The sequence below is a fragment of the Chelonia mydas genome, chromosome 20 (genome assembly GCF_015237465.2).
Source record: "Chelonia mydas isolate rCheMyd1 chromosome 20, rCheMyd1.pri.v2, whole genome shotgun sequence".
In the NCBI taxonomy this organism is placed as follows: domain Eukaryota; kingdom Metazoa; phylum Chordata; order Testudines; family Cheloniidae; genus Chelonia; species Chelonia mydas.
In genome coordinates this window covers 671,865-691,541 of record NC_051260.2, presented here as the reverse complement: position 1 = coordinate 691,541, position 19,677 = coordinate 671,865, and the positions used below count along the sequence as shown (strand labels likewise).

Below are 19,677 nucleotides of genomic sequence, written 5' to 3'. Positions count from 1 at the left end.
CCACTTCAGCAAAGCACTTAAACCCGTGCTTAGCTTTCAACTCGTGAGTAGTAGCATTAGCTTCAGTAGAACGACTCCTATGTTTAAAGTTAAGCACATACTTAAGTGCTTTGCTCCACCAGGCCACAGCACCCAGGACCTTGAAGGACTGAGTCCAACATTATGTAAGCAAACAAATCGATTTCTATCCTCACTGCATCCCGCTTCAGTTGTGCTTGTAGGAAGAATTATGACTAAACAACGCTCTGTCTCTTTAAGATAGAATTAGGAGGGCAGCCAGCTGGAGAAACCAGATATAACCAGTTCAGCGTGAGTCAGTTGGCCAGGAGAGCAAGAAGGAAATGCTCAGTAAAGTTGGAACACAGCAGTAGCTTTGGTGGTGTTTACAGCCGGGATTGAGGATTCTTGCATTCTCCTCTTTGCACTGATGGTGCTGATCCCTCTCCTCCAGCGATGCATCCAGCTCCTCACCCTGCCTGTCTACCTGCTCTGGTATCTGGGCTTATGGGACCCCCTCTGTAAGAAGATCTTCCCATATGTCATGGCCAAGTGCTCCACTATCTACAACCGCAAACTCTTCCAGCAGAAACAGGACCTGTTCAGCAACCTGGGGGAGTTTGCAGGCCCTTCGAGGGAGCTCAGGCTGCTGGAAATAGGCACAGGCACAGGCGCCAACTTCCAGTTCTACCCACCCGGATGCCGGGTGACATGCACTGATCCCAACCCCAACTTTGAGGGGTTCCTCCTCAAGAGCATTTCTGACAGCCCACACCTCCGGTTTGAACGGTTCATGGTGGCCTCCGGTGAGGACCTGCACCCAGTGGCTGACGACTCCATGGATGTGGTGGTTTGCACCTTGGTGCTGTGCTCGGTGCGCAGCATCGAGCAGGTCCTGAGAGAAGTCTTGCGAGTGCTCAGGCTGGTGAGTATGAGTACCATTGGGGGGGGGGGTGCTATTTTGTTTATGGGCCAAGCTGTGCCATGCAAAGAAATGCCTTGTGGGAGTGTGTGGGGAGCCACCTGCCCAGAGACACATCCCTCCCCCGAGTGGCCTAGTGTGCAGGGGTAAAGCCATGACCCACCTTCTCCCCTCCCCCTTTGGAGATATATGCTGCAGGGATAGAGAGAGGGAGACATCCCTTTGTTCCCCTACGAGCAGAGACTCCAAATGCCCACCGGATGGGCTAGTCACAATCCAAACCTTCATCACCTACAGCATTTATTTGTATGTGTTTGCCTGGAAGCCAGCAGTTTTCTGAACAGAAAGGAAAACAGACAGAACCAAGCCACCCACCTTCATTTCCTTTGCTGTGTCACTTAACACCATTTCAGTGTTTATCACACACACTTATAAGATGGCTATCATTGGGCTGTCTTGACTTACTTTATGTGGCTAACATCCAAATAAAAGCCAATACAACATTCTCTCCCTTGTTCCTGTAAGGAGACAGACCTGACCAGCTAGTGAGTTGCTTAGGCTTAGCTATGACTGAATCAACTTTAAAAAAATCACAATGATGCTGATAATGAAAACAGGCTCATCTGCTCCACTCCTGTTAACAGGCAATTCAAATTTTGGTTCACATGCACTAGCACAATGCTGCAATGATTCGAGTGCAAACCCTATATAGCAGGGGGATAGTTACATTCAAACAGCTGTTCGCTTAAAATTCTTTTAAGCCACAAAAGCACTAGATAGTTTAGCTTAGTTAAAACATGCAAGCATGCTACAAATTATTCATAAAGCATCTTATCTGAAGCCCAAACTATCCGACTATATCCCTTAATGGACTTGGTGTCAAATATTCAGAAGCACCTAAGTGACTTCAGGACCTATGTTCCTCTTAGACACCTAACTTATTTCAGTGCTTCTGAAATGTTACCCTTTATTTCCCACCCCCCTTTAAGCTTAAGAATCAAGCACAAATGTGTCATCTTTCTAGTCCATGGATCTCATAACACATAGCTAAGAGTGGGCTCATACAATTGCCATTGTCTGAATGTGGAAGTGAAACTGCAAGTAACTTTCTCATTAAGATGAAAGTTATCCCACTCTTACCTGGCAGGCTGAGCAGCAACCAAGGCTGGAATTCTACCTGGCTGAGCCTTTGCTATTTTTCCTAATTAAGGTGAGAGGGAATTAAAAATAAGCCCTTGCCTTTGTAGTTCTGGCAGTTGAATTCTGTCACCATGCAGAGCAGGAGCGGCAGAACTATAGTACAACCTCACGGTTAGAACAGCTGGCAGCCTTGTTACATGAAACCCACTTGTTAGAGGGAAATTGGATGGCTGTTCTGGTGCCCTACCCCCAAGTGTTCTTACTGCAATGCTCACTGTTCATCCAATAGCCCAGAATTTCCAGTACTCCTGTTCTCTGAACCTTTGTTCAGCAAAAGGCGGGAACTCAGGAGGAATTCTGAAGGAACACCCTCACTTCAAACAGAGCTCAGGAGTGTGTGATTTCAGGGACTCTCAAGCAGGCTATAGGGACTTCATGATAACATAGGACACATCTGTCAAGAGTAGAGCAATGAATGGAAGGGTGGGTGGCTGTGCATTTTGAGGGGGTGGAATCCAAGGCTGAGCAGGAAGTTTAGTTTAAATTACCCAGCACTCCTCCTCTTTCACTGCCAGCTTTTCTTCTCCCCAAACTCACTCTCTCTCTTTACTAACAATATTGCCTGTCAGCACATGCCTGCCAGATGCTCTGGACCCTGCAGCATTACTAATGTATTTGTAGATATCCCTTGGACTGCACTATTCTGCGTCCTGTAATATCTATGTTCAACTAAGTTAATGCTGTATATTCACTGATAACTTCATTGCTTATTGCTTTTAGTATCTCACCCTTGGACCTCGTCTACATGGGCAACTTTGTTCATTATAACTTAAGATGTAAATTTAAATAGATATAGTTATACCAGTACGACATTCTTATTCTGGTGTAACAATGCCTTTTTTGGCTTAACTCAGTGGTTTTCTACCTGTGTTCCACAGACCCCTGGGGGTCTACAGACTAGGTCTAAAATTTCCAAAGGGTTAGGGTTCAAAATGTGTTAGGGATCCACAACTTAAAAAAAGGTTGAAAACGACTGGTTTGGCTTATATCACTTGGGAACAGGCAGTGATGAGCTGCCAAAATCTTAACAACTGGTTCCCTCCTCACTGCACGAGGGGGTCGTTGCCCCCCCGTCCCCCAGGACTCCTGCCCCATCCAACCCCCCGCGTTCCTTGACACCCCCCCCCCCCGAACTGGGCAGGAGGGTCTCGTGGGCCACTGTAGTGGGTGCCCACCCCACCCCTAAGAGCCAGAGGAACCTGCCGGGGGGCGAGGTGGGGAGTCCCAGTGATGCTTACCTGGAGCAGCTCCCAGGAAGCATCCAGCAGGTCCCTCTGGCTCCAAGGGGCGGAGTAGCGTAGCTGGGGAGGAGCAGGGGGAGCGGCTGCTCCCCCCATTGATCACATTAAAAGTGGCGCCTTAGGCGCCGACTCCGTGCGTGCTCCGGGGCTGGAGCACCCATGGGGAAAATTTGGTGGGTGCAGAGCACCCACTGGCAGCTCCCCGTCCTGCGCCTGGCCCCAGCTCACGTCACCTCCTCCCCTGAATGCACCCCCCCCCCAGCTTCCCGTGAACCAGCTGTTCGGCCGGAAGCCGGGGAGGGCTGAGAAGCAGGCGGTGGCTTCACACTCAGGCTGAGGGTGGCGGAGGTGAGCTGGGGCGAGGAGCAGTTCCCTTGCATGCTCCGCCCCCCCCCCCCCCCCGGTTATCTGCTGCGGCACAGGTGGCCCTCCTCGCCCCGCCCCCCCCCCCCCCCCCAGCTCACCTCCGCCTCCCTGGGCCTGAGTGCGAAGCCGCCGCCTGCTTCTCAGCCCTCCCAGGCTTCCCGCGCGAACAGCTGATTCGTGGGAAGCCGGGGGGGGGGCGGAGAAGCAGAGCGGGGTGGCGTGTTCAGGGGAGGAGGCAGAGCGGAGGTGAGCTGGGGCCGGGGGTGGGGCGGGGAGCTGCCGTTGGGAGCTCTGCACCCACCAAATTTTCCCCTTGGGTGCTCCAGCCCTGGAGCACCCATGGAGTCGGCGGCTAAGGCGCCACTTTTGGCCAGTTAAATTTAGAAGCCCTTTTAGAACCGATTGTCCCTCGCAGAACAACCGGTTCTAAAAGGGCTTCTAAATTTAACCGGTTCTAGCGAACCGGTGGGAACCTGCTCCAGCTCACCACTGGGAACAGGTTTAAGCTCAACTGAAAAAAGCTACTAAGGAGTGTCCACACAAGGGGGGGGGGGGGGGAGATGGGTTTAACCTGTGTAACTGGTAGAAGTTTCCCATGCAGACAAGGCCTTAGCCTTGGTTGTGACTATAAAGAACATTCATTAAGGCAATCCAAAACATTGTTTTCATTGTGAAGCTAAACTACAAGGTGGGGAAAAAAACACGTACAGCAACTTCCTCACTAAGGGGTGAAAAATTTCAAATCAGAATCCGTAACTCTTACACCAGCCTCCACTAAAAACAGCCTTGAATGTTCTGAACAGGTTTGCTCTCAGCACTAGCTCTGCTACTTATCCAGTGTTTTTAATCACTGGAATATGCTGTACCAGATCTGCTCTCCAGCAGTGGATGCGGTGAAGCAGTTGTGCAGCTCACAAGACTGCCAATGAGGTTAATGCCTGATCCTTGTCTAGTGGCACCTGCCTCACCGTGCTATATAAACATCAGTGAATTAACCCTCACCACTTGGAGGGTATGGTAAGTATTCTGATCCACCCCATTTTACAGATGGAAAAACTGAAATACCGGAAAGTTAAGTGATTTGCTCAAGGGAACATAAGGCAGTAGTGCCAGAGCTGGGAACAGAATCTGAAAGTCCTGACTCTTAGTCACAAGAGCATCCTTCCCCTTCCACATGGAACTCAAACCTTTCTGTAGTCATGTAGCTTCCCCAAATAGTATTTGTAAAGTCTTAGAGGAGTGAAATAAGACAGAATGAGAACATGGTGGAATGCTGACTGGCCTCCATGGATAATTGATAATGGGTAGCAGTTTCTGAAAACATAATAGTTAGAAGTGAGCCTGAACCAAACATGGCCAGAACGTGGGGAGTTTGATCCAAGAGTTGTGTCTCCAAAGTGGAAGGGAGGTGTTGTGGGTGATTTTAAGAGCCTTTGTTTGTTCCTGAAGCTTTTGATTGCTTTGTTCCCAGGGTGGAGCTCTGTATTTCTTGGAGCACGTGGCTGCAGATCATTCCAGCTGGGGCTACTTTTGGCAACAGATCTACAACCCAACCTGGAGGTTTTTGGGAGACGGGTGCTGCCTGACCAGAGAGACCTGGAAGGACCTGGAGAAGGCAGGGTTCTCGGAACTGAAGTTGCGGCACATGGACGCCCCCATGTCCTGGAACCCCACTCGTCCCCATATAATTGGATATGCTGTGAAATAACTAACTCCATGCACCGAGAAACAAGGTCACTTCAGCACTGTGGTTCCTTCCAATTCCTAGGGGTATTTACCCCTGAATAGTGGCCTTATAATGTCAGAGCAATACTTATTTAGCAATTAGCTGCCCAGCCAAATTGCCTTGGGTTTATGAGAATAACAGGGAAAATTTACTGAGCATCCATAGCTTATCCTAACTATGGTGTCAGGTTTGTCCATATGCCAGTCAGGCTCCTCCCAGGTTTTAGACAAAGCTCTGGTCACAGTGGTCAGCATTTTTCACTGACTGTCCTGCTAGTTTTTGTGGATCACATTTTAAAGCACTGATCATACCCTGTTCATCATATACAGAGCCTCGGTGCCTAAGTCAAGCTTTGTGGATCTCAGTGTTGTTCCTGTGACTTTCTGGGCACCATGTTGCTTGGGGTTGCAATGCCTATGTTCCTTTGGGAATCCGGGCTCATCGGTCTCAATCAGATTTGAAACAGCAATCTGCACAACAAAATGCTCCTATTATAGCAGAGTAATTAACACTAGTTAAGGCCAACAGAGTACCTTGGGGTCTCCAAGTGGCAGGGAGCTCATATCCTACTGAAAGAGAATAGAAGGAAAAAACTAAGCACCAGACATATCCACTCAGGCTGCACTGAAAGTACTTTTGATACAATTCCTTTTGTTTTGTTTGTCTTTTGTAATTGCTACAGAACCACGGTGTTACTTCAGAGACATAGGCTTCTCAATAAAGTTGAAAATACTGTACTTTGATTATATCCTCTGCTCTGTTACCAATAGGGGGAGCAGGTAACTCATTTTTGTAAACACTAGCCCCTGTAGAGTGTTTTTTCCCAGATTAGTATAAGGCGAAATTCAGAATTTGGCCCACTAAGTCTAACCCAGGGGATCAATACTGGAACAAATGGATTTCACTCTGTAATTGATAGAAAGAAAGGCAACTACAGGAACAAGACCATACGCTCGAACTTGAATAAATTTTCTGAAATTAAACAAATTTGCATCAAAGTTTCAGGTGGGACAGACTATCAATATACTATGCACTTTTATAATACTATGCACCTTGCAACCAAGGATCTCAAAGCATTTTACAAATATTGATCCCACAGACTTCCTAGTACTTCTCATTAAGGAGTTAGCAAGATTAATATGATCCATAGTTTAGAGATGAGAAGTTGAGGCACAGATGAAGTGACTCAGCCAAGGTCACACAGGAGGACAGTGGCAGGAGTGGGAATAGTACCCCATGAGTCTTGTCTTCCAGTCCCATGATCTAATCTCTAGACCTCTTCTACCAGATCAGAAGCCAGGGCAGACTTCCCTTTACACATGCACTCTGATGAAACAGGCTATGAACTGCACTCTGGACAGTGCAGCTTTTGAAGGCAAGTTCTCATTCCAATACTTATTCATCATCTACTTAATCATGTACAGGGCTCACCAAAAACAGCAATCACATGGGCCTAGCCGCAAGGAAGAGATAAAAAACCCATACCTAAACATCTTCCTTTGCTGCAGATCACACCTTCCTTGGCTGCAGTTACATAATTCAGCAAGTATAACATGTAAAACTGACAAATACACAAAGCCGAACACAGCCTGTTTCAGGAATGGTTTACATGCATCACCTGTATGTACAGAGATGAGAGGCCTCTCAGGTGTCCATCTTGCACTTGGGTCTCACCCTCCACCACGCATAGTTGCAAACTGCTAACACCAACATGACTTACTTTGGTGAAGGAGTCCTGGGCTAATTCTTGGTTACACTTGGCTCCATACCAAGAACACTGTCCATGCTTCCCTAGTCTCTGTTGGGGAACCTAGTACCTGACAAAGAACTTCAAGCATATTAACCTGCAGCTTCCATTCCACCTCCCAAGCTCTTTCAAACATTCATTGCCATACAATTGCTCTAGCAACACCTCCTTCTTCAAGTAACCATAAGACTAGACGGGGCTAGTTGATAAGTTTAATCAGACATAAAGTAACCCATCAGTTCAGCCCTAAATAATATGGGCCAGATTTCTAAGACCTTTCAGGATGCTGAGCCCTTTTGAAAACTGGACATAAGTGTCACAATGGGAATTGCTGGTGCTGAGATATTATATGGGGGGGGGGGCCAAAAATCTGGCCTCAAACATCGACTCGAGCATTTGAAAATCTAATCCTGATCCATTTTGAAAAATCTGGCCCTTTAGCAGGTGGTTTTAACTAGTTTAAGGCTTCTGTTTCAAGTGCTATCACGCTGATAACCAAGTGCAGGACACAGAGTAGAATAATGTGCACTTTACTGTGTACAAACAAACAGAAAAAGGTACTTTCTTAGGGTATGTCTACACTTGTAGAGTTTTTGTGCTGTAAGTTGAACCGGTGACAGGGAACTGGTGAAAGTAAAGCGCTGGTTTGTGTCCTCACTCAATTCCTCAGGCATCAGAGAGTGTTTACACTAGCAGCACTTCCATCACCGATGAGAGCAGCGCTGTCGGGCAGCTATCCCACCGTGCAGCTCTCTCAATAGGTCTTGTGGGAAGGGGGTGGGTGAGCAGAAGGCATTCTGGGTCCCAGCTCAGTGCCTGTTGCTGCCCTGCTTCATGTCCCAGCAGCCCTATTACTTCCTCGAGAAGTGAATTCAAGTCTGTATGTATACTGATCTTTTAACCAACTCTCTCTCTCTTTTCTTTTTTAATAAATTTTAGTTTAGTTAATAAGAATTGGCTATAGGTGTGTATTTTGGGTAGGATCTAAGTTATAGTTGGACCTGGGTGTGTGGCTGATCCTCTGGGATTGGAAGAACCTTTTCTTTTATATAATAAGATTTTCAGTAATCATCATATTTGACAGGTGTGTCTGGATGGAGGCCTGAGGCTGGGCACTTTAAGGGAACTGCATTATTTAGACTTCTGATCAACCAATGAGGTAATATAGAAGTTGTTTTGTGCTGGCTTGGTAAATCTAAGTACTGTTAGATCCACCAGCTTTGGGGGTTTGTCTGCTCCATTCTGTTTGCAGTTCACCCTAATTGAGTGACCTCAGCTGGCTCCCGTGGGCAGCATCATCAGGCAGCCACACTTCTTGAGGTTCAGATACATAGCAGAGATGAGCTTGTAGTTGCCAAAAGTCCTTTTAGAAACAGTCCACAGGTTATAGTCCAATGTTCATATTCAGAGTGACTCCAGTCAGTGACTGGGGATCTCAATCCTTATGGCTTAAGGTCTCCCCCTCTTGAAACCCAAAGCAGATCTGAGATGAAGATGGATCGTGTCCCAAGGTTTTTACAAATTTCCAGCAGCCTTTTGGCCTGAGAAAACAATAAGCTTAACTTTCCTCCTCCCATACATCATGGCAATTAGCATAGGGTAATTTATTCATTAAACAGTTCAGATACAGGTTACCACAACCTTCAAAGACATATAGACAATAATACTTTTCCACCCAAGTATCTTCCTAAATATTAATACTCCTTTTTTGATCTTTGAATCAAAGCCATAGCAATAGACAAGACTTGTTTGCTTACATCACAAGACCTGAGCAAACATCTATCCTTCTATCTCTAACAATGCAGGCTTGCATTTCAAAGCTCTATTCATTTACATATCTTCCTAACTAGTCTCTAAAGTTGGGCCATGAGTCAGGTCAGTCTGTGAGTTAATTAACTCTTTCTAGCCCTGTGTCACCTTTCAGTGAGATATTATATTACATTCATAATGTCACAGCATGATTGTAAAACACCTGGTTACAGAGGTGTAACTGAAGGCCTTGTGTGACAGGCCCGTCTTTATTAGTAGCAATGAGGCACCAAGTGCCATTTTGTATTGATTTATCTTTTAGAACAGACAAACAGTTAAAGGAAAACAAAGCTCAAACTTAAAAGTCTATATGAAAGCATGGTGTATATGTGTTACTTGCTCTGTAAAAGCCATCCTGAATTGACACACAGCCCCTCCTCCCAGGAGAGAAGCTGCTTCCATGTAAAGAGAAGGGCACTGAAAATGGAATCACAAAATCTAGTTCACAGCTATATTGCTACATACAACACAAAAACAAAATCTTCCCCCTTTTCCTCTTGTTCCCACTTGCTGGTTACACCAGTCCCCTTCACAGAGGTGAGCATGATGGAACTGACTTGATGCAAAATCAGGCAGCTACATATACAATTTACTGAAAATATTTTTTTTTTTTTTTGGCAAATGATTTCTCCCAAGAGACCCAGTCAGATTTAATTGGCCATGCTGGATGCTGTGGTATCACTGCTAGAGGGAAAGCCCTGCCACTGCTTCCCCACCCTCTGGACAGGCAGAAAGATCCCCACTTACAGCATGGCCTCCCTGCATCTAAGAGACTTGACAACTAAAGTGTTGTGAAATCAGGGCAATGATCTGATTTTCTACCTGCCAGAAACCAAAAGTTGGCTTCTTGCAGCCTGTAAGTTAATAATTTGATGTTCTCATGGAAGTGAAAAGACTTTGCTTATGTAGCAAGTCTTCATATTGAAGGATTCTGTAAAACCCATATTAACAAAATCCATAGCATCTTAAAACAGTCTAAAGTGCCTCCTGGATCATATGATTAAACCATCTACAAAAAACAACAACCCTCTGTGTATGGGAATGTAAGTTATCCTGAATTCTCATTTATTTGTCTGTGCAGCTCCAGGCTGTATCTTGTTTCACTGTAGTCTAAAGTCAAGGAAGAGTAAGAAGAAAAGGAGTACTTGTGGCACCTTAGAGACTAACCAATTTATTTGAGCATAAGCTTTCGTGAGCTACAGCTCACTTCATCAGACGCATACTGTAGAAAATACAGAAGATGTTTTTATACACACAAACCATGAAAAAATGGGTGTTTATCACTACAAAAGGTTTTCTCTCCCCCCACCCCACTCTCCTGCTGGTAACAGCTTATGTAAAGTGATCACTCTCCTTAAATGTGTATGATAATCAAGGAGGGCCATTTCCAGCACAAATCCAGGGTTTAACAAGAAAGTCTGAGGAACGGGGGGGGGGGGGGGGAGGGCACCCCCCCCCCGCAGGTAGGAAAAAACAAGGGGAAATAGGTTACCTTGCATAATGACTTAGCCACTCCCAGTCTCTATTCAAGCCTAAGTTAATTGTATCCAATTTGCAAATGAATTCCAATTCAGCAGTCTCTCGCTGGAGTCTGGTTTTGAAGTTTTTCTGTTGTAATATCGCAACTTTCATGTCTGTAATCGCGTGACCAGAGAGATTGAAGTGTTCTCCGACTGGTTTATGAATGTTATAATTCTTGACATCTGATTTGTGTCCATTTATTCTTTTACGTAGAGACTGTCCAGTTTGACCAACGTACATGGCAGAGGGGCATTGCTGGCACATGATGGCATATATCACATTGGTAGATGTGCAGGTGAACGAGCCTCTGATAGTGTGGCTGACGTTATTAGGCCCTGTGATGAGTAAGAAAGGCTATGATTGTTACATAAGATAAACAGGAACTTGTTTTAGTCCAGAGTGTGTGTTTAAACAGCACCAAGCTTCAATAAATAATATTCAGGCTGCTGGCATGTGACATAAATACTGGATTTTGGCTCATACTGAGGGAAACTGTTCCAAGTGCTGCTTAAATAAATGTCTGCATATACATGCCAAAATTGGTCTCTGCTCATGAGTTGTTTTAAAAAGGGAAAACGTTGAGACAGTGTAACCTACCAGTTAACAGAAAGCACTAAGAGCTAGGACTCCTGAATTCTTTGAGCTCTGCACTGATTCACTGCAAGACCTTAAGCCCAGTCACTTCACTTCGCTATACCATCATTAGTCCATCTATACACCTCCCTCCTGGGCACTGAAAGAATGAGCTAGTTAATAAAGCAGCAAAGAGTCCTGTGGCACCTTATAGACCAACAGACGTATTGGAGCATAAGCTTTCATGGGTGAATCCCAAATCGTCAGATGCATGTTAATAAAGTGCTTTGAAAAAAATGCAACCTACTAAAAATAACACCAGTTTCCATGCAGGGAAAGATTATGCTTGATTTTGGGGGCAGCAGCAATATCTTCTATAGTTCAAGGGGTTGGGATAGCACCTCCTGCAGAACAAAAATGGAGCCAAGAAATTTCTATTAGGGCATTATCACAATAGCTGCCTCAAGCTGGATTCCTTTGATGTGGGGCAAGTACATTTTGGTACAGCTCCATGACTACAGCTTGTAAGAAATGCAAAAGAGCAACAGAATTCCCCCAGCATCTGACATGACTATTTCTTCCACACCACTGTTAGCTTGGTCAGGTCCAAACTCTCCTCTCTGCTGACAGCAATGCTGTAATTATGCTCCTACAGCAGTTCCTTGCCCTGCTTGTATATCTGTTTTTGTTCCTGAGACACCTCATCTGCAGCAAGAAGATATTTTTCCCACCTGTCATGGAAAGATTCACCATCATTTACAACAGAAAGACCTCTGACCAGAAACAGGAGCTCTTGAGTAGCTCACAGGAGTTTACAAACACCACAGAGGAGCTGGTGCTGCTGGATATCAGTTGTGGCACTGGAGCCAACTTCCAGTTCTATCTGTTGGGATGCCGAGTGATCTGCACAGACCCCGACTTTGAGAAGTTTCTTTTCAGGAAAATTGCTGAGAATCAGTACCTCCAAACTGAGATTTTGTGGTAGCCCAAGTTCTCTGCTGAATCCTGGTGCAGTGCTTGATGCAGAGTATAGAGAAGGGGTAGACTCCACAAAGGAACTTAGGTGCCTAAACCTAGGGTTTAGGCACCTAAGTTCCAGTTTTGGCTACACTGTGATCCACAAAACTCTTGCCAAACCCTGTGAAAGCCTAGCTTAACATGAGTAATTAAAGACGGGGGAAGCCTCATTTCTTGGAAGACAGGATAAGGAAGGTAACTAGATCAGCAGGCTGAAAACAGAAAGTTTGTACTAAGATAAGTAAATAGGTCACTAAGCTGAAAGACAGAATGTCTGAGCTAGCTAAAATAAGAGGGAGAATACACAGAGAATCATTTACTAAAAACAAGCTAACAATGGATAAGAGAAGACTGGAAGACAAGATGAGGTAAAGAGTAAGTTGGGCATGGACAGAACATGCTGTAGAAGAGGGATTGGTTCCTACAAAATGACCAAGCCAATCCCAAAAATGTGATGCACTGTATTGTGTAATGTATATAAAGGAAGAGGTTTGCTGTGTAACTTTGAATGTGTTGTACGCCCTATACCCACCTCCTACGTTTGAGCTGATCAACTCCACATAGAGGCTGTATGCCAAATAAAAGCACCTGAGTGTTGAGACTGGAGTCAAACAGAGTTCTCTGGGAACCAAGTGGAAATAGGTCTCGGGAGAACCCTAACACGCTGTAGGTACTTAAGCTCACTCAGCACCTAAGCTTTCAGAGTACAAGTTCCCAAGCCACCTAAGTTTCTGCTTCACTCTAAGCACTAGGACATCTCTTTCCCGCCTAACCCCCAGGGTGATTCACAGACTAGGGAAAAACAGGAATTCCTGTTGAAGCTGTTCCCCTGTGGCTAAATAATGAAAGAGAAATTGGAGCATGGGTCTGGACCCAGGGTCTCCCACGTTCTGGATAAACCCTTAGCCACAATATTGAAAATGAGAGAGGGCTGTTTTAAGAGAGAGGTCGGAAACTGTTATCTGAAACTTGCTAACCATTAAGCTTCGGGGATTTGCAGCATGTTGCATCAATCAAGTTCCACACTGCAGAAGCCAGCCTATATCAGTTCATCATATAACCAACCAGCTTCCAGACTGCGTCAGTTGTTCCTAACAGAGCAGCTGGTCTTTTTTGCTCAAGTTTCAGCCAGGACCTTTACACTGGATTTTGAAATTGGCTGTAGAAGCTGCCTAACAGATGAGTACAAAGAGCAGAAAATAATCCCAAGAGTGAACAGAGCTGCTTGATACTCACTCTGCATTCTGCCTAAACTTCAAGGGAGCTTATTTTTAAATAAGCAGGCTCTTTTCAGGGCAGGTCCTACTGAGAAGCGGGAATGGAAAAGGCAGTGGTCCTGGTTCTCCGTGTTAGCATTCAGCTGCTTGCTCTGCCCATATACCTGCTATCATTCCTGGGCATGTGGGACCCATTCTGTAAGAAGATATTCTTTCCCTTCTTCATAGAGAAGTTAACTGCAAGTTACAACCGGAGGGCATCAGGGCACAAACAAGAGCTGTTCTGCAATCTGCAGGAGTTTGCAGGCCCCTCGGGGGAACTGACTTTGCTGGAGATTGGGACTGGCACTGGCGCCAACTTCCAATTCTACCCACCTGGCTGCAAAATTACCTGCACTGACACAAACCTCAACTTCCAGCGCGGTCTCTCCAAGAGCATGGCACAGAACCAGCACCTGCAGTTTCAGCGCTTCCTGGTGGCCCCAGGGGAGGACTTGAATCAAGTGGCTGACAGCTCTGTGGATGCAGTGGTTTGCACCTTGGTCCTGTGCTCAGTGCAAAGCATAGAGGGTGTCTTGAAAGAAGTTTTGAGAGTACTCAGGCCCGTGAGTATTTAAAAAAAGATATTTCCTATATTATTATTACCTATTCTACAGCCACTGGACCAGATTCACCAGTGACCTTCAGCTTTTTGCCACTCTGGAGATGCAAAGCTGCCACAAATCTCGTTTATCTGGTCAATTAAACTGGACTTGTATCTACTTTGCATATCAAAGAGGTGCAAAGCAGTAGGAGCATACTGGTCACTTTGCCCCATTAGTCTTAGGCCAACTGTGTTTTGTGCATTCAACTCCCACTAACTTCAATGGCAATTGGGACACATGCAATTTAAGGCAGAATTTTAATTTTTTTCCCTACAAGGGATTTTTCTTTTAGAAAAAAGCAAATTTTCAATCTAGCATGGTGAAACATCTTGTGTCAGTTAACACAGCCCCCTACCCAAAAAAAGTATTTAAATTTTACATGGGAGATTGGTCCCATGATTGGTCATTTTCATCTACACCGGATATGGATAAAATATTAAGTCAGTGAAGTTTAAAGTTTTAGGATGTTATAGGTGAAATATTAGAGCTTTCCTAGACAGCATGGTCCAATGGACAGGAGATCTCAGTTCTGCTAGTCAGGAGATCTAGGTTCTACTCCTGCTCTGCTACAGACTCGCTATGTTATTTTGGACAAATCACTTAACATCTAAAAATAAGGGCTGATCCCATCCTTAAGGTTGAAATAACCATTCCTTTAATTCCATTCCCTTTCTTTATTTGCTCATAACTTTCTATAAAGCATTCCATCTGGGTTAAAACTCCCTGGTCCTGATTCTCAACTGCTCCATTCCTCTACAGAAATTTCAACCTTAATGGTGGGATTTTTAAAAGAGACCTAAGTATTCCCAATTCATTTTAATGGGATATAAGCATATCTCTCTCTCTCAGGCTCCTTTGAAAACCACACCCTAGTAGTTTTACTCTGAACAAAAACACAAAGTACTGATTACTGTGAAAGATAAATAGAGTTAAAGAAACCAGGTCCTAAGCAAGCACATTTTTTGTCTTTTTTAGAACTTATTGGTATGGATTTTAAACACCTCTGCAAAAATATGTAATTTTCTGTTTATTTTAAAATGTACAGGATTAAAAGAGCAACTTGGGAGGGGAGGGAGTATTTTGATACTTACTGAAATGTATGCAAAGAAAGCCTCAATTCCAAGTGTATAAATTACTGAGGGAGAAAAGGCGGAACAGAAACTGAGTTTTAAGAACACAAAGAAAAGTTATGCAAACTGCATATCAGTTCCTTCATTTCTAAAATATTTCTAAATTGTTTTTTCCCCCCAGGGTGGGGCATTTTACTTTTTAGAACATGTGGCTGCAGATCCTTCAAGCTGGACCTATTTCTGGCAGCAAGTCTTCTATCCAACTTGGAAACTTGTGTTTAATGGATGCTGCCTGACAAGGGAGCCCTGGAAAAACCTTGAACAGGCCAAGTTTTCAGAAATAAAGTTACGGCACATACAAGTCCCATTATACTGGGCTCCAGTTCAGTCTCATATCGTCGGATATGCAATAAAATAATTCTCACTGTGCTGTAACGTATGCACATTGTAATGTTTGCTTCTGTACAAATCATTTACAAAAAGAACGAGGAGTACTTGCGGCACCTTAGAGACTAACAAATTTATTTGAGCATAAGTTTTTATAAGGTGCCACAAGTACTTCTTGTTCTTTTTGCTGATATAGACTAACATGGCTACCACTCTGAAACAAATCATCTACAGTAACTCCTAACTGATCAATTAGAGAACACACTCATTTAAAGTTGTGCAATACCCCCTTATAACCTTGTTTGGCAGCCACCTGCTTTGTCCACTGCTTGCAGAAAGAGCAACCCGTTAGCGCCACCTGATGGGGACTTGAAACCAGGGTGGACCAGCAGCCCCCCTGTCAGCTCCCCTAAGATCCCTGCCCGGCAGCTGCCCAGCAGGCTATCAATTGCCAGGCAGTTCAACTGTCCCACCCCCCACTGCCCTGTGCTGCTCTTGCCCTCTGCCTTGGAGCTGCTCCCCGGAGCCTCCTGTTTGCTGTGCAGGCGGAGGGGGAGGAAGTGGGGTGCTAATGTCAGGGTGTCCCTGTGACAGAGTCCCTGGGCGATGCTCTGGAACTGCTCCCCATGAAGCCAGTCAGGACTCTGGGGCAGTTGCCTTTCTGTGAGCAGCCTGTCTTCAGGACACACAGCTCACACAGCTTCCACCTTCCTGGGTCTGACCTCAGAGCATTCAGCATCCTCTGCCCCTCCGTGCACTTCCCACAGCGAGTCCACTCAGGTGGGGCTCCTGGGGAAGCCAGAGGGTCCTGCACCCCAACTTTGCAGTCAGACATGACTCTCAGCCAGCCAGTAAAACAGAGGTTTATTAGACGACAGGAACATGGTCTAACACAGAGCTTGCAGGTGCAGAGAACAGGACCCCTCAGCTGGGTCCATTTTGGGGGGCAGGGAGCCACACAACCACGTCTGCCCTTCACTCCATGTCTCCAGCCAGCCCCAAACTGAAACTCCCTCCAGCCCCACCTCCTCTGGGCTTTGTCCCTTTCCCGGGCCAGGAGGTCACCTGATTCCTTTGTTCTCCAACCCTTTAGCTCTCACCTTACAGGGGGGAAGGGCCCAGGCCATCAGTGGCCAGGAAACAGGGTGTCGGCCATTCTCTGTGTCCAGACTCCTGCACACACCTGCCTTCTAGGGCTCTGCAGTGATCATACACCCTTACCCCACCACCTAGATACTTAAGAACTGCACAGGGGAAACTGAGGCACCCCCACACTATTCAGAGGAAACATTAAGAACAGTCCCACTTCGTCACAGTCCCCCTCCCCTCGCTCCAGCACCCCTGCTCCTGTACCCTATCTCCACAGAGCAAGGGGGACACACCACAGGGCTCAGGATGGAGGGAGCTTGCTGGCAGCAGCTGCTGTCTCAACTTGCTGATCTACTTAAAAAGACAGTGTACTTAGAGTGGGGTCAACATACTTAAATGTGAGTCTTTCTCTCACACACATGGTGTGTCTCTGTCTCTCTCTGCCATGCTGCGTCTCCTCCCTCCATTCGTGCTGCCTTGTAGAGCGCGAGGCTACATTAACGACATGTTAACCCTTGAGGGCTCAGACAAGTGCTAGTTCATCATTTAGCAGTAAGGCATTCCATGGGAAATAGCCCACCTTCTGACTCCATCACCTCAACCAAGCTTCAAAATCATCATTGACGTGTACAGTATTAAATTGTTTGTTTAAAACTTATACTGTGTATGTGTGTGTGTGTATATATATAAATATAAAATATAGTCTTTTGTCTGGCGAAAAACATTTCCCTGGAACCTAACTCCCCTGCTTTATATTAATTCTTGTGGGGAAACTGGATTCGCTTAACATCATTTCACTTAAAGTAGCATTTTTCAGGAACATAATTACAACGTTAAGCGAGGAGTTACTGTAGTTAATTTACTCACATGTAATTAATGGTCACTCTTAACCAAAGAGCAAGATGTACATTAATCCTGAGATCTCAGTACAAGTAATAACATGACTATACTTCAGTCACTTTAAATTTCTGATTCAGAAATCAATCCCAGAAGAAACAAAGCCAGTATCTAGATGTCTTTAGAAATAAACATTCTATAGATGCGTGCAGGTAAATTACTGGTTCCAGAGTAACAGCCGTGTTAGTCTGTACTCGCAAAAAGAAAAGGAGTACTTGCGGCACCTTAGAGACTAACCAATTTATTTGAGCATAAGCTTTCGTGAGCTACAGCTCACTTCGTCGGAAGCATCCGATGAAGTGAGCTGTAGCTCACGAAAGCTTATGCTCAAATAAATTGGTTAGTCTCTAAGGTGCCGCAAGTACTCCTTTTCTTTTAGGTAAATTACTATAATTTGGGACACATTAAGTTCCAGTTTGAATGGAAGTACAACAGAATTCTGCCTGGGCCACATGTTTCATACCATTGTCCCTTCCACTGTGCATGGTGGACACTAAAAACAAATTTGGAAAACCATTCTTCTTAGTTTTACCAACAATGACGTTGCGGAAAAGATTGTCTCAGAGAGGCTGTGTCTATACTAGCCTTTTTTGAGAGGTCTATCTCACTGTTGCACTGCCCCACTTATAGCAATAAGGAGGTACTTTAGTGTAGACAGGTCACTAGCATTTTTACCAGTCTGTCTCATCCAAACCTGCTGAAAGCAACACTAAATACAGAGGCAAAAATACTGGTGAAAACTACTGCTTCCACAGCAGTTATCACCAGCGGAGCTGCCCCGATAACACAACAGTGGGAGATATCACATAAACAACTGGAGTAGTCAAAGCCAAGAAAGAATACTTATTCTCTAACTATTCAGGGAAATAGCTTCCTAAGTATGTTGTTTTATCTCAGCAAGTTCCTTCAGATAATCACTAGTTTATTTTCACCACCAAAAGGCAATTGAGACACAACTGTGAAAATAAAGCCTGTGGTGGGAATTGCTTTCTATAAAGTCACATCTTTATTTCCACCCTCTATCTTATAAGGCCTGCTTCTTTCTCTCCTGCCTTGGTTTTGCATCAGTAGTTTGCTTTTACGCACCATAGGTTGGTAGGTAGGTGCTTGACCCTAATAACATATAACCTCCACTCAGCTGCAAAAATGTATTGGCTAGAGAACGCAACATTCGCTAATATTAATCCTTCCCTGCTCTTTTCGTAACAGTTATTGAGCTATTTCAATATATCTCATGCCATTCAGCTAGCTGAGGTTGTAATATAAACAATTTAACTATAACTTTGCTACGGCCCTGGAATGTTGGAAGATTTTTTAAGCCTGTGTCAAAGTCTACCACTTGGTGTGATATTTTATATTGTTAATTACCCAACCAGTCAAATGATTCAGAAATTATGCTGTGAATCAACACTGACAAAACTGAGGTCTAAAGAAAGGTACAATTTTTCCATGGGTGAAATCCTATCCCTAACAAAGTCCATGGGTTTTTTTCCCACTGACTTCAGTGGGGCCAAGATTTCACCCCCTATATGCAGCAATGTCGCTTTTGTATTATGATTGCAGTAGATCTTACAGGCAACAGGAAGCCTTGCTTAGTATTTGGATGGGAGAGTATCACTGAAACCCCTGCAAAGGTGCAGGGCTCTGGCAGCATGTGTCTCATGATCTTGATCTCTGTTAAGACTTTTTGCTCTTCTACAATTACTGAGAACATTACTGATAACCACTAACCTGTAGCTACTCTGCCCAGTTCTTGCGATGCATGAGTGACTGAAATCCTTATTCCTCTCAGCAGTAGATATATCTTTGCCAAAAAAAAAATGGTGTGTGTTATTGAAAAAAGTTGTGACCCTGTAGCCATGTTATTCTGCGATAGAACCATATTGTTTCTCAGTGGGGAAAAAAGTTACTAGAGTAGTTGACGGAAACAATTTATTGGAAAAATTAAATTAAAACGCAATTTTTAAACTGCAAGTGTGTGCTTTTGTTCTTTTAACTGGAGAATTATACCTGCCTCTTCCTCTCCTGCCCCCCCAATCCACAGACGTCAATTCTCGCGCCCAATTGCTAAGGAGACCCCCATCCCCTCACACCACCCTTCCCCACAGACCTGCCGCCTCCCCCGCCTAGTCACCATGCTGCTCCCCTTTCCACCAGACCCTGCGCCTCCTTCTCCCCTGCCGAACCCTCTTCCCTCTTCTCCCCCGACAGACTCAAGCCCCCTCCTGCCCCAAACTGTGCCCCAGGCCCGACC

General features: G+C 45.0%; 2 protein-coding genes and 1 long non-coding RNA gene across 3 annotated transcripts; 2 read left to right on the top strand and 1 right to left on the bottom strand.

Annotated features, from left to right (window-relative positions):
• Window positions 1–302: 302 nt before the first annotated feature.
• LOC102935470 (methyltransferase-like protein 7A) lies at window positions 303–6,189 on the top strand. Its single transcript, XM_007064699.4, has 2 exons — window positions 303–922; window positions 5,198–6,189. Exons 1-2 carry the CDS (start codon window positions 428–430, stop codon window positions 5,432–5,434), a joined length of 732 nt encoding a protein of 243 aa, XP_007064761.2. The 5' UTR covers window positions 303–427; the 3' UTR covers window positions 5,435–6,189.
• Window positions 6,190–13,241: 7,052 nt separating this feature from the next.
• Window positions 13,242–19,505, bottom strand: LOC122463416. Its single transcript, XR_006286772.1, has 3 exons — window positions 19,155–19,505; window positions 15,072–15,115; window positions 13,242–13,910 (listed from the first exon to the last, which is right to left on the bottom strand). It is a non-coding gene; the product is annotated as an uncharacterized LOC122463416 (long non-coding RNA).
• On the top strand, window positions 13,438–15,487 carry LOC102935248 (methyltransferase-like protein 7A). The gene is made up of 2 exons (XM_007064698.4): window positions 13,438–13,941; window positions 15,232–15,487. Exons 1-2 carry the CDS (start codon window positions 13,438–13,440, stop codon window positions 15,466–15,468), a joined length of 741 nt encoding a protein of 246 aa, XP_007064760.2. The 3' UTR covers window positions 15,469–15,487.
• Window positions 19,506–19,677: the final 172 nt, after the last annotated feature.

What these genes read in the sequence shown, in the direction of transcription:
- LOC102935248 (XM_007064698.4), top strand. Translation starts at nt 13,438, where the DNA reads ATGGAAAAGGCAGTGGTCCTGGTTCTCCGTGTTAGCATTCAGCTGCTT. An exon ending in TTTTGAGAGTACTCAGGCCC is followed by an intron (nt 13,942 to 15,231) that starts GTGAGTATTTAA and finishes TTTTCCCCCCAG; the next exon opens with GGTGGGGCATTTTACTTTTT.
- LOC102935470 (XM_007064699.4), top strand. Translation starts at nt 428, where the DNA reads ATGGTGCTGATCCCTCTCCTCCAGCGATGCATCCAGCTCCTCACCCTG. An exon ending in TCTTGCGAGTGCTCAGGCTG is followed by an intron (nt 923 to 5,197) that starts GTGAGTATGAGT and finishes CTTTGTTCCCAG; the next exon opens with GGTGGAGCTCTGTATTTCTT.